This window comes from Carassius gibelio, chromosome B14 (assembly GCF_023724105.1).
Source record: "Carassius gibelio isolate Cgi1373 ecotype wild population from Czech Republic chromosome B14, carGib1.2-hapl.c, whole genome shotgun sequence".
Lineage (NCBI taxonomy): Eukaryota > Metazoa > Chordata > Actinopteri > Cypriniformes > Cyprinidae > Carassius > Carassius gibelio.
In genome coordinates, this window is record NC_068409.1 from 6,274,336 (window position 1) to 6,289,374 (window position 15,039).

The 15,039-nt window shown below is 39.8% G+C and overlaps 2 protein-coding genes across 2 annotated transcripts; one reads left to right on the forward strand and one right to left on the reverse strand.

Annotated features, from left to right (window-relative positions):
* Positions 1–1,853: 1,853 nt before the first annotated feature.
* On the reverse strand, positions 1,854–6,608 carry si:ch211-153b23.4 (uncharacterized protein LOC335392 homolog). Its single transcript, XM_052573703.1, has 9 exons — positions 6,519–6,608; positions 5,950–6,063; positions 3,726–5,402; positions 3,538–3,637; positions 3,141–3,289; positions 2,950–3,062; positions 2,778–2,867; positions 2,573–2,695; positions 1,854–2,485 (listed from the first exon to the last, which is right to left on the reverse strand). Exons 1-9 carry the CDS (start codon positions 6,571–6,573, stop codon positions 2,258–2,260), a joined length of 2,649 nt encoding a protein of 882 aa, XP_052429663.1. The 5' UTR covers positions 6,574–6,608; the 3' UTR covers positions 1,854–2,257.
* Positions 6,609–7,353: 745 nt separating this feature from the next.
* LOC127970996 (glutamine amidotransferase-like class 1 domain-containing protein 3, mitochondrial) lies at positions 7,354–10,167 on the forward strand. Its single transcript, XM_052573734.1, has 5 exons — positions 7,354–7,517; positions 7,988–8,100; positions 8,231–8,402; positions 9,475–9,676; positions 9,774–10,167. Exons 2-5 carry the CDS (start codon positions 7,993–7,995, stop codon positions 9,964–9,966), a joined length of 675 nt encoding a protein of 224 aa, XP_052429694.1. The 5' UTR covers positions 7,354–7,517; positions 7,988–7,992; the 3' UTR covers positions 9,967–10,167.
* Positions 10,168–15,039: the final 4,872 nt, after the last annotated feature.

Here is a 15,039-nt window from a genome sequence, read left to right on the forward strand (position 1 = left end):
ATATCTCTAATGTTTTTAACTACTTGTAAATCATGAGAAAATTCCAGGGGGGCAGGGTTTCATATTTTTTTTGAAGCACCCCTGGGCGCCGCCATTGACTAGCGGACCCCCACCTGCTGTTAGCATTCCATTGACTCCCATTCATTTTGGCGTCACTTTGACAGCGAATAACTTTACATCTGAGGCGTTTAAAGACTCCATTTGTCCATTCATTATTTCTAAAGAAACACAAAATTTTAGGAGGCATGAAGTCAAGGGAGAAGCCCATAGAGAGTCCATAAAAGCAACAGGACAATATTATTCAACAACGTCTGCTAGATTCGGTGGGTGATTCAGATTTCTCTTGGCACAGCGATTAGAAGACTTACAATTGTCAGACAGGTTGCTCACGTGACATCTACGTCATCAAGCTCAGTGCTTGCTTCTAATTGACTTTATTTGTCTCTGTTGAATCCAATGTGGTCGCTGAGTCCATTTCTTTTACTGTCTATGGAAAATTCCCATTCTAAACAGTGACACGGGGCAGTGCACTCGCCTGTCAATGATGTTAGTTACCCTTTGTGACCGCCTTTACTGACGTAGAAACCACATGACAACAGTGTCATGGACAAATGCGGAAGTAGCTTCGCGAAAAACTTCAAATAGAAAGAGATGCCAATCTCGCTTGTGTTTTACTCGACTGGTGAGTTGTTTTGATTCATATCTTTACAGAAAACCTATGCTATTATAACGATCGACAAGATTAGTATTATAGGGCATACACGGCAAACGTGGGGCATCGCATCTCTAGACCTGCGCGAGGACGCGTCTGATCCATAGTCTGATCGCGTCTTTGAATTGACTTTGTATGTAATCTACTCACGCAAATCATCGAATTTGCATTGAATCCATGATTTATCTTTCCGTCTGATTGATTGCCATCAGTGGTTGGGTAGAAGACAACAAATCCCATCATTCCACGCTCCTTATTAGCGTCATCAAACCAGGCGATTGTTATTGTTTTGGTAGTGCACCCTCTAGTGGCAGGTCCTATAACCTGTATCTTTATATTAAAATGTGATAAAACAAAATAAGATTTTTGCATTTTTCTATTAATAACACTTTGAAAGAAATCTGTTATTATTAACGAAGTAGAAGGCCATCACACCCCAGTATTTGAAAAAAATATTAAGAAGGTCTTACAATTTATGCAGACATTTTTGTGTTATTTCTCTTATCAACTCACTGGCTGATCCTGCACATCTAAAATATGCTCAAAGTAAATGCACTAAGGGGGGCATCTTCCCCCATCTTACCGTATATATTTTTCTTAGAGTCATTGCCAAATTACTGACAAATTTGTATTATTTATGTTTTCACTGAAATTCACATGTACACTTCTGTGGCTGTGATTCCTACTAAATGTTGGTTCATTAGGCCAAACCAAATACAAATCCATGAAAAGTTTACAAAGTTTACATACATACAAATTTTTGCACTTGGTGGCACTAGAGGGTTCGAGGGGAACACCCTAATGTTGGCAGAACCTATTAGACCAGGGATCCTCAAATCTGGACCTCGAGATCCACTTTCCTGCAGAGTTTAGCTCTTTAGAGTTTAGCTCTAGCATGCTAATCAATGCCAATTAATGTCTATGGGATCATTAGAGAATCCCAGACAGGTGACTTTGATCAGGGTTGGAGCTAAACATTGCAGTGCATCGGACCTCCAGGGCAAGATTTGAGGAAGGGGGTTTTAGACCCATCCCACCCCAGCATTTTACATTGTCTGTTATTGACTCAGCCAGAAAAAAACAATCAATGTTACACACTTTCAGTGCTTGACTTTTCACTCAGTGGTTTTTTACCATCCTCTGCATGACTGTGAGTAGATGTATTCAGTCAGGACTCCATATTTATTTAATTATCAATATTTTATACAAATCTACAGTTTATTACAAATATAAAACAACACATTGACAAATATACACAATGTTACATTGTAATATTTCACAAAATGTATAAATAAATAGAAAAGGGTTTACAATTACTAGTAAGATAATAACTGCACTTATATGGTAAAAATGATTAACAATGCATTAATATTGCCTATTTGCAATATTTAGGCCTATTACCATCTTTATTCATGCATATAATTGTAATGTTTTTGTTTCCTGGCCCATTTGTCCAAAGCATCTCATGTTAACACACTAAATGGCTGTACAATACATATTGAACAATTACAGTACAATGGAAATGCATTGGGTGTTTGGCAGTTTCTATAAAGACTCTTCCTCCTCCTCCTGATGGTCATGTTGGCTGAGATCCAGAGAGCTCTGTGAGTCGGCAGGGGAATTTCGACCAATCCCAGAGTCCGTCTGAGTCTCTGACAAATTTGTCTGTGAGACACTGATATGACTGTGAGAATCTGTGACATCCATCTCAAAAGCTGTATTCATCTGACCATGCATGTGCTTCTTCTGAATGTCCTCGAAGATCTGAAGAACCTTGAGGAAATCACAGCACAACAGATTTGCTGTTAACTTCAGACAGCTGCATACGATTTTGAAAAATGGTACATGTGTGCTAGTTACCTTCGATTTAGGAATAAGCCCAACACGGAAAAACCCAATCTGGCCATTCTCAATTTTAGTGCAGTCTACCACTGTGGAGGCGATATTCTCTGGTGACGGCCCATCACACAACACCCCATCTACCTGCAGGATATACGCCAATGACAGTTAAGTCACTCAATTGGAAATACCTATGAATCTTCAAACAAATAAACCACCTACATACCTTGTCTCCAAGTTTAGAATAAACTTGGTTATGATGGGTAGTATCTGCCTCACCGGTTGGATTAGCAGAGGTTACCGCAATGGGACCCACCTAGTCAAACAGAAATGCATGGATAATACTGTAAAGGTGTATGTTAAACAGCTTTTTTATGAGCAAACATGACCATACATACTGCATTAATGAGGTGTGTAGCAACAGTGCAGTCTGGGTTTCTTATGGCTATGCTTTGCGGTGTGCCAATGTATTTGGATGAGTCACCCAATCCGAAGAATTCCATCCATGGAGCTACAAATAAATGGAGAGGTCTGGGTTATGACACAATGTGGTACACAACAAGCACAATGTGAATATCACAGTACCCACCTCTAGCTATAACTAAGCTAATGGAGGATGGCCAAGCAGCTTCCATAAAGTCCCAGAGGAGAGGGCTGATCTGGTCCCTGACTGGCTCCAACTGCTTTATAGATGAAACCCATAAGGACATGGGTCTTTCTTTCGCCTGTTTCTTTACCCTATTAATGTGGGATTGCATGGTTAGGTGACACTGGTGGAACAGATACCAAAGACTTTTAAGTATGGTTAAGGGATCTAAAATATGGTCATGCAGAATAGGCCATTAATATGTGCTTTATAAGTATTATTAAATAGCCAATATGCACATAATATGCATGATAGTAAGCAATTGGTAAATAGTGAGTTTTGGTCCTCAAACTGAAGTGTTACTGATAAACTTGAAATAGAAGTGGAGAAGGTAACTGACCTATAAGCTTTTTCAACAGCTTGTGGGCGGTTACATGCTGCTACAAGCACATAGACGGTGTCTGTGGGCATTCCACATATGCCCCCGTTCTTCATGATCTCTGTCATAAAAGAAAGCAAAGTATATTGGTATAGACACGCATGCATTCATGTGTACACCAATACATAGCAAATTTTCAAGTGACTCACCTGCAATTTGCTGAACGGATGAGGACTTCTTGGCTGGAAGGTGAGGACAGCTGTCTTTACCTCCTCCAAAGCCGCTCAACTTTATGAAAGGATCACCGAAAGGCATTTGTGGGCTTTTAAAGGTGCAGTTGAAAATGCTGGCCAGGAACATGTAGAAGCTGACCAGCCCGAGGATAATGGTCACGCCGATGTCATAGCCGTAGGGCAGCGCGCCTACTGCATCCAATAAGAAGCTAATGAGGATGAGTTGGAAGGTAAAGGTGTAAATGAACCAAGCCTTGTTGAGAAACAGGGCTCCAGCTGTAACTAACACATTGAAGACCATGAAACTGATGATCCCCACAGCTAGGTGTAGGCCACGCACATCTCCATAGAGGCCTCCGAAGCGCGTCAGTCCCCACACTGTCCACAAGATACCATAAAGAACGAAAGTCGTACTCTCTAGGGTCTTTCCTCGAGCGAATGCAACAGAGCCAGATATCAGGTGCAGCACACCACCAGAAACCACAGCCCAAGGCAGGATCAGAATGGACAAGGGGTTTCCACTAGTAAGCGAGGCTGTGATCGAAAATGCGGCCAGGACACTGCAGCCGTGGCCCAACACCTCAGCATCTGCATATTTAGAGTAGCCCAGATAGGGAGCGTGTAGCTCTTTACCATTGGTTTGTAAGACAAATCTATTACTGCGGGCCAACAGGTTCTTAAGGAAGCCTGCACCTGTAGGGATCTTGTTTGAGGAAGCCATGTTATAAAGGGTTATAAAGAGCACAAAAGCGGAGGCAACAAATATGGCGGCCTGTACGCCTTGTGTTCCCCTCTGAAAGAAGCTTTGGGGTTCAGATGCGATTGCAATGCAGTATGCCACAAAAAACAGCTGGTAGATGGTGTTCACAAACCCTCCCTGCAAGTTAAACAAGGCCAGGATGAAAAACAACACTGAGAATACAACTGGGAATGGCACTGGGGAATAGGGCACCTGCTTTGTGAAGTGCACCACTAGTGCGGTGTACCCTTCAGTGAACCTCAGGATGGATGTGAAACCATAGAAAGTGGCTGCCAGGGTGTCCATAGATCTGTAGCTCTTAACACACACACCCAGCTGGAAGACACCAGCGGTCCACAGCCAGGGCACATGGCCAGAGAAGAGCTTGGGGACAACACCAAGCAGAGGACAAGCTAGCACACTAGCTGACAACAGGTTCATGATCAATCCGACTGTCACAACATCATTAGCCTCTTGAATTTGCACTGGTTTCATGCTATCTTTGTTAAATGTTCCGGGGAGCTGAATCTTTCTCTGTGTGATGTACGATAACAAACGGCCGCTTCCGAAGTAAGCACCCACAAAACAGACCATGAGGTAGCAGACGGCGGTGGCTGCCTGTCCGAAGGCCGAATCTGCCAGACCTGCAATCTGGTGGGCGCACGCTAGACATATGCTCAGGGAGATGAATGAGAGGACAACCTCGTGACATAAAATAGCCACGATGCAGATGACAAGCAGTGCCAGAGTGAAAGCTGCAAGGCCTGGCACCATGGCATCCCGCAGACCTCTGCTGCTATTTATTATGTTTTCGCCTGCAAGTATGTGCACTAAACCTGAACCACACCATAGGGCTGACACCGTCAGACACAGACTACCAAAGAGTACATTGTGGGCCTGGCTGCGTCGAACACCTGGATAAAAGGACAGTGAGAGGAAGAATGATGGACAGAGAGAGAAAAGATTACACGGTATGATTTATGTTGTAAAGTTACACAAAAATAGTTTAAAGGTGAAATGTGTTATTCTTTACAGTATATATATAATAATATATATAATAATATATATAAAAAAGAAACTCTTGAATGTTGTCAAGTCAGAGAGCTCAAAAACAGCAATGTTTTGATATTGTCACAGTGCCACACCCTTTTCCTAAAAATCTATCTACAAATAATCTACTTTGAGCTTCAAGTCTACATGTACTACATTTGTAACATTTCAAGCTAGATATAGTGACATTTATTAATGAATTAATGAATTGAACAAGGAAAAAATCTTTTTGACACTATACAACTAAGACAACAAAGACTATAGACACAGATTAAATAAATAAATAAAACTTTTGATCAAATTGTAAATAATAAAAAAAAATCAGTGAATGTGATTTGCATTTCTGTGTGCAATACATTAAATCTTTTTTTTTTTTTTTTTTTTTTTTGTCCAATAATGTGTAAGACATACCTGAATAAACAAGCAGAGCAGCGAATATGAGGAGCAGAACTCCAAAAGCTGTGTTTGTGATCAGAGGTTCCTCTGGAGAGCTCGCATAGTTATTCACCAGAATCAACAAAGAACCTATTCACAAGACATTATTATTATTATTATTATTATTATTATTATTACTATTATCCTATGAACATTACGTTTTTTTTTTCCTTTTAGGGAGAACAGGGTTACCAGAGATAAACAGAATCAATGTTTTCACACCAGTGTAGTACAGTAAACACGTTAGTTTTGCCCTCATACTTGGATGAGGGAAATAATAAATAATCCTTAAATAATAAAACACATATTAAAAAGAATTAAATTTACAAGAATTACTATTATACTTAGCCTATTACAATGACAAAAAAAATTGTTATGCAAATGATTTTTTTTTTAAATTTAGACATTTCTTGCGAAAAGGTTTATTTATTTATGTATTTATATATGTAACTTCGAGATAAATAACTGCGATTATAACTTATATACTCTCTAATAAATAATTTCTAAAATATCTTATTTTGCTTCTTCTGTTTTCTGCCACCTACCCCCAGAGATGCCCAGGACACCGATGGAAAAGTGCAGTGATTCAGACTCCGCCATCCTCAGTCAGATGCGCTCTTCTCACACGCGCGCGGCTTTATACACACCCGTGACGTCATGCGACGTGACGCCAGACATGCGCTTAAAAAAAAAACTCTTTATTTCCTCCTATCCTGGAGTTTCCTCATCCTTTATTACACTTCTGGAAAATTACAACAACTCTTTTAATACAAAACAAAATCAATTCAATCAAATAACTTTTATTTATTCAAACCTTTGCCATATACGTAATTATTATATAACTTATTTTAGCCTTTTTGTTTAATTAACTGAAAAAAAAACATAAAATATAGATTTTGTATGAATGCAGATTTATTTTTAAAACCAAAAACACGTTTTACATTAATTATTATAGGCTACATTAGTTTCAAATGAATTAACGAAACAACAAATATAGAGCTCAAGATGAAGATAAGTGTTATGAAACTGTGGTTGTCAGATGGTAAAGTGATATGTTCATAACTGATGTGAAATACTGTTCCTGTGGATAGAACCTGTGTGAATCTGAGGAGAACTGACTTCATACAAAGAAAAGAAAAAAAAAAAAAAAACTAAAACACACGCAAAACTTGTGCTGCATTTATGCAAGTACTTTGATACTTATCAAATAAAGATATAGGCTACTAAAGTTTATAACCTAATATATACTCCAGAGCTCTCCACACTTCCCTCTTTCATTCACGTGAAGCTAATCTTCAGCCTCGGTACAGTGTGGTTAATATGGCACCAATACAAACACATACAGTTGAACTCAGGTATGAGGTATGACTAAGCAAAGTCTGTTCGGGAGAAGAGAGACAATAGCCCTATAGTTTAATTTTTCCTTCCATGAACACGCCTTCATGGGAGGAACTGTCCCGACTCGATATAAGCAGCACTCAAGTGCGTGGAGAGAGAAACACTCTTCACTTCTCACCTCACCTCAACTCAACTCTCTTTACAAGGTAAGCTGCAGCCCTGCATTAAACGACCGCAAGTCTAGGTTTCATGAAAAGTTTAAGATTGTTGAACATCGAAACATCTTTTATTTTAACAGCAGGTATGCAATTTTCTGTTTTAGCCAACAGTTCTGATATTTCTTAAACTTACTTCAAAATGTTAACCATCGTTTTTTATCAGCACGTGAAAACCTTTTGTAATAAAGAAATAATCCCTGAATCCGGGTTCTGTTCAGTGCTTGTTTACGTGAACTCCGTGGAAACTGATCTGGTGTTACCTTGGCAAGATCTCTAGGGCACGAGTGTTATGTAAATATTTAATTCTGTCTGTGTGTAGGTGATTGCCACCTGCTGCCTGCTTGCCACATCTTTTCTCAGTGCCAAGAAGAGTCCCTTACTGTTCGAATGAATGCGTGGAGTTAGAGGCCAGCATTAATATTTCGTTTCTCTCTTTCTGTGTGTGTGTTTGAGCACAGTAAGCATGGTAAAGCGCGTGGCAGTGATTCTGGCCGGCTGCGGCGTGTATGACGGCACAGAGGTCCACGAGGCGTCTGCTGTGATGGTGCACCTCAGTCGAGCAGGTGCCAAGGTAAAGCACGCAAATAAAACAACACAAAGCTTAAAAAGGGTTCGAAAGAACACTCTGAAAATCTTTTTTTTTTTAAACATAAACAGAACATGTGAAAATGCGCTCTCACACGCAGCTCGTTGCTTTGCAGGTCCAGATGTTTGCGCCTGATGCTGAGATGATGCATGTGGTGAACCACTGTGAAGGCAAGCCCGTGACGGACACGAGGAACGTGCTACAGGAGAGCGCGCGCATCGCCCGGGGTGACGTCACAGACCTGGTCAAGTTGGACGTCGGCGCCTTTGATGCGCTCATCATCCCAGGTGATCAAACACGCGCCCACTGCACGAAGGAGGACTATAGAAATAAATATAGAATGATAACTTCATTAAAATACAAATGAATGGACGGACGATCAAGTTCTGTTTATTATAAGTGCGTGCTGCAGTTTTGACTTCTGCTGCTTCATTATATTATGACAAGTAACGTCCTTGATATGAATGTTAAAATTAATTGAAATCAACATGGCATCCATTTTTATAATGTAAGGTGCACTTGTTGGCACTAGACTGTTTATTTATTTAGGCTACTTATTTATTTACCTACTTACCTCATAATTTAGAAATAAAATACTATTATCTCTGATTTTAAAATTGTTTACTTGTGCGGGTCTATTTTGGGCTTGTAAACACTTGATTGTGATGATTGTGTAGCATATGAAATATGTAATACATGTAAAACTATTTTGATTTATATTATTACAGCTTCCAAGAGTGCTTAATCATAAAAAGAGTTGCAGCAATATATGGGATCATGATTTGCTTGGGCTTAAGGGGAACAGTGCAAACTGTTTAGTCACTGGCTTGATTTATTGATGAATTAAAAACAATAAACCATTGTGCAGCATGAACCTCCGACTGTAGGTCTTACGAACCAAAAACCACTGATCACAGATGAGACATTAGAGTTAACACGCTTACATATTGTTCCATTAATTTCTGTAAAAGTCTGTTTGCAAAACTTGTCAAATGCCACTGGTTTACCAAAGAATCCACAGAGAAATTAACTGAACCAAACTCTACTGAGACTTTCACATAGCTGAAAATATGGAGTTTCAAGCTAGACCAATATCCATTTTTTTTTTTTTAGCAACGTAAAAAAAGAAAAAAAAAGAAAAGAAAGTTGACTAACTTGTAAGACTATCTATGCCTTTTATGCAACTGGCCGTGTCAGTAAAAAATGTTTTTAGACTAACAAGGAAGTTTTGAATTCTGAAACTGAAAGTCTGAAACTTTAATTAATAGCATAGTGACACCTTGTATGTTAATTTCAAGGAAAATTAGATTTCTTTCTTCATTCTTTGGTATTAAATTTAACTATTAATGTGCCGTACAGGTGGTTTTGGAGTGGCTAAAAACCTGAGCGACTGGGCCACCAAAGGCAAGGAATACTCAGTTGAACCTGAGGTTGAGAAGGTCATTAAAGCTTTCCATCAGGCCAAGAAACCCATGGGCATGTGCTGCATCTCTCCTGTGCTGGCAGCCAAAGCTATTCCCGGGTGTGAGCTGACCGTCGGCCACGACTCGGAGTGTGAGAAGTGAGTCTGGGCAGGTTTTTGCTCTGGGTTCTGATGATGTTAATGGTTCAGAGGTGCTTTGGATCTGAACTCAGTGTTGTCTTTCTTATGCTTGCAGGTGGCCATACGCTCAAGTGGCTAAAACCATGGTTGAAATGGGCTGCAAACACTTGAACAAGAACGTGGGCGAGGTGCACATCGATACCAAGAACAAACTGGTGACTACGAGTGCGTTCATGTGCAACGCTCCGATCCATGAGATCTATGACGGTCTGGGTGTCATGGTCAAAGAAGTTCTCAAACTAGCTTAACTTTCACTGTCTAAATATTGTTACATCAATAGATATGTTTATTTATTTATAAATGAATAATGTTGTCATCTAAACCCAGAAAACAACCCATCACAAAACCAATGAGACCAGTTCGTTTTCAGTAAAACAGGGCAAACATACTGTCAGTGTTTATATTTTTGTGGTAGTCTATTATCAATAAAACTGAACAGATTTTAAACATTTCCTTGTTCATTGATGTGTTAATGTTGTTCATATCATTATAGACAAGCTCAATTATTATTAGTATTAGTATTATTTTAACTTTTCTTGTACACTTATTTGTTTTTTCATTAAGATTGGCAGCTCACACCCCCAAACACTGGCATCACTAAAGTGGATTTCAATTTCATAAAAATAAAAATAATAATAATACATGCATAAAAATAAAACACATATTAAAAAACTAATATACATTTCAAATAATATTTTGTGACAAATAACACATTTGACAAATTAAAATTAAACAAAATACAAAGAGCCAAAAGTTCAATACACTTGGTTAAATCAGACAGTGTGATCATGTTAGATAAGAACCTAGGATATCACACACACACACACACACACACTCACACACACACACAAACACAGACACACACGGACAGACAGAGAGAGTGAGTCAAACTAAAATTTATTTCATTCAAGTTTTGGGGTATAATATTTATATTGCTATCTTCACTTATGTAAATGAACTATAGTGTCCTTCACCCACTAGTAAACAAATGTAAAAAATTATATCTGGTGCCTGAATAATTTTTGGTTTGACTATATATATGTATACAGGTGCATCTCAATAAATGTCGTGGAAAAGTTAATTTATTTCAGCGATTCAAATAAAAATTAAGAAACTTGTGTATTAAATCAATTCAGTGCACACAGACTGCAGTAAGTCCTTGGTTCTTTTAATTGTGATGATTTTGGCTCACATTTAACAAAAACCCACCAATTTATTTTCTTAAATGATGATGTTTGTTCCTCCAAATTAATTTAATAAATACATCATGTGACTGTATTACAGTCAACTCATCCTAATAAGGCCCGTACTCCAGGCTTTCAACCAAATGAAAAGGACGAGCAGAGACAAAAATCACAGATAACAAAATTTATTAATCAATTAAATTACTACCACCACATTAACTCGACAGTAATAATTAAAAGACCCTTTCGACCGATGGAAACAGGTCAACGAAATGGGCTTTGTTGTGGTTGGCCTACAGGGGCCGCCCACCATACACTGACCAACACAAAAAAATTCAAAAAAATACAAGAAAAGAGGAATATAAAAAAAATAAACTAATCAAGTTAGTTTATTTTCTCTGATTGCAATAACCAATTTACTGCTCAAATAATAAACACAAACACTTCAAACCAAATAAAGAACACAATTATGTAAATCCACCCAACACAAACCAAATAAGCCAAAATAAGACAAATTAAATGAATAAAAAAAAACAATCACCCACAATAACTACACTACATTCTTGAGCAGTTCTAATGTAAAGCAGATCAAAGAAATAATACAACTCGAATAACAAAATAATCAAAATACTAAATCAATTAAAAAACAACCTAAATGATAATAGCTAATAATTACAACAAAACCCAAAATAAAATAAAGAAACAAACAAACACACAATTTCAGTTAAACTCACACACACACACAACAACTACAATCGGCAAATAAATAAAAATCAAAAGGATTGCGTCACCGTTAATCTGCTCCGTAAGTGAGCGATGTCAATATGCAGGAAGCAACCCCAAATACAATAACCCCAGATTACTAAATAACTAAAGTTAAACCATACATAAAATTGCGCCAGCGTGGTGGCGAACACCATGCAATCCCGAAATCAAGTTACGTCCATCACTAGATGGTTCTAAGGTGGTAAAGTCAACTGCCACTATTTGGTTGGGCTTAGATGCCAACAAGTGTCCCGTAGGGGCACGAGCTACTGGATAACTGGGCTTTGAAATAGTACACTGTTGACAGTTCTGACAATGCTCTTGTACATAGGTGCTCATATTTGGCCAATAGCATCTCCTACGAATTAGCTCATAAGTCTGTTCCCTGCCTTGATGGCCATGCCCATCGTGCAACTGCGTAAATACCTCGTTCCATAAAACCTCTGGTAATACCAATTGGTCCACCTCCTCCCCACCATCAGGAAGTTGGAGGTGGCGGTACAACAATCCCTCCTTAACAAACAATCGACCCCATTGTCGCAAGAGCTCCAGCCCAGATTTCGACATTGACTGACGCTCCACCTTAGAAGGGTACTTATTTCTGGAAAAAAATGCAAGGAACTCACTCAATGTTGGATCATCTAACTGCATCTGCTGGAGCTCTTCCTTAGAATGAAATGGTAAGGCGACAATGGCATGTTGCTCTGCACCTACCAACTCACCTTCATCCTCCTGTTGGATGTCAACTGTATGGAGTATCTGGGGCAATGGCGTACCAAGGGACTGCGTCCGAGTGCAGGAGGAATACTGCCTTGATAATGAGTCGGCATTACCATTAACCCGACCAGGGCGATACTTTACTTCAAAATCAAAAATTGCCAACTGAGACACCCACCTCTGCTCAGTTGCACCCAACTTGGCTGAATTCAGGTAGCTCAGTGGGTTGTTATCTGTATAAACGGTACACTGATGACCCAGGAGATAATCCTTAAATTTTTCCACCATCGCCCATTTAAGGGCAAGGAGTTCAAGCTTCATGGAACTGTAATTTTCCATATTCTTTTCTGTAGGCCTCAGCCCTCGGCTGGCATAGGCCACTGGTCATAACTTTCCACCTTGCTCCTGACTAAGCACTGCCCCTAATCCCAAATGACTAGCGTCAATGTCAAGCACGAAGGGCTTCGTAAAATCGGCATAGGCCAACACCGGAGCTGCCACCAATTTCCCTTTGAGAGACTGGAATCCCTGCTCACACTCTGGGGTCCATCAGCTCTCTATGGGTCTACCTGAGCCCCTCTTTTTCTTTGTCCCACCCAACTCCGCTACCAGGCAATGCAGAGGAGCAGCCAACTTGGCAAACCCCTCTACAAAACGCCGATAATAACTCACAAAGCCCAAAAATGATCGCAACTCTGCAACGTTACTAGGTCGCCTCCATTCTGCCACTGTGCTAATCTTACTGGGATCGGTAGAAACTCCTCCTTTTGAAACCACGTGCCCCAAGTAATGAACCTCCTGACGGAAAAAACAGCATTTCTCCAGTTTGGCCTTTAAGCCCTCCTGCTGTAACCGGCTAAAAACCAACTCCAATCGTGCAAGATGTTGGGCAACATTGGTGGAAAAGACAATGATATCATCCAAGTACAACAACAAGGTTTGGAATCGTTGATCTCCAAACATACGTTCCATCAACCGTTGAAATGTACTTGGGGCATTGCACAACCCGAAGGGCATCCGATTAAATTCGAAAAGCCCAAAGGGTGTGCAAAAAGCAGTCTTACCCTTGTCTTGCTCTGCCACAGGAACCTGATTATAGCCACTTACTAGATCAACCGTTGAAAACCACTGAGCCCCAGAAAGTGCATCTAAGGTCTCTTCGATGCGGGGCAAGGGAAAGGCATCCTTCCTTGTCTTTTGATTTAACTGTCGGTAATCGACACATAACCGTATGTTGCCATCTTTTTTTTTTTTACGACAACTATAGGGGAAGCAAAGGGGCTACTACTTTCCCTAATCACCTGACTCGCAAGCAATTTTTGCACATGTTCCTTAACCGCAACATAGTCAGAAGGGGGGATTCGCCGATACCTCTGCCGAATAGGAGCAGAATCCAAAAGTGGGATCTCAACTGATCTCAAGTTGGTACACCCCATTGATTATTTTTTTTTACATGATGAATCTCGAACAAAAAGAGATAATGCCGGATAAACAAAGCTAGATACTCCTTCGACTTTGCTTAATCAATCAATCACCTTTATTTATATAGTGCTTTAAACAAAATACATTGCATCAAAGCACTGAACAACATTCATTTGGAAAACAGTGTCTCAATAATGCAAAATGATAGTTAAAGGCAGTTCATCATTGAATTCAGTGATGTCATCTCTGTTCAGTTGAAATAGTGTCTGTTTTTATTTGCAATCAAGTCAATGATATCGCTGTAGATGAAGTGACCCCAACTAAGCAAGCCAGAGGCGACAGCGGCAAGGAACCGAAACTCCATCGGTGACAGAATGGAGAAAAAAACCTTGGGAGAAACCAGGCTCAGTTGGGGGGTCAGTTCTCCTCTGACCAGACGAAACCAGTAGTTCAATTCCAGACTGCAGCAAAGTCAGATTGTGCAGAAGAATCATCTGTTTCCTGTGGTCTTGTCCTGGTGGTCCTCTGAGACAAGGTCTTTACAGGGGATCTGTATCTGGGCTCTAGTTGTCCTGGTCTCCGCTGTCTCTCAGGGATGTAGAGGTCCTTTCTAGGTGCTGATCCACCATCTGGTCTGGATACGTACTGGATCCGGGTGACTGCAGTGACCCTTTGATCTGGATACAGACTGGATCTGGTGGCTACGGTGACCTCGGAATAAGAGAGAAACAGACAAATATTAGCGTAGATGCCATTCTTCTAATGATGTAGAAAGTACGGTGTTATGTGAAGTGTTTCCGGTTCCGGTTTACCTAATTAATGCAGCCTAAAAATCCTTTAACGGATTTGGATATTAAAAGCATATTAGTATGTTATGTGTATGCCAGGTTAAGGAGATGGGTCTTTAATCTAGGTTTAAACTGCAAGAGTGTGTCTGCCTCCCGAACAATGTTAGGTAGGTTATTCCAGAGTTTAGGCGCCAAATAGGAAAAGGATCTGCCGCCCGCAGTTGATTTTGATATTCTAGGTATTATCAAATTGCCTGAGTTTTGAGAACGTAGCGGACGTAGAGGAGTATAATGTAAAAGGAGCTCATTCAAATACTGAGGTGCTTAACCATTCAGTGCTTTATAAGTAATAAGCAATATTTTAAAATCTATACGATGTTTGATAGGGAGCCAGTGCAGTGTGGACAGGACCGGGCTAATATGGTCATACTTCCTGGTTCTAGTA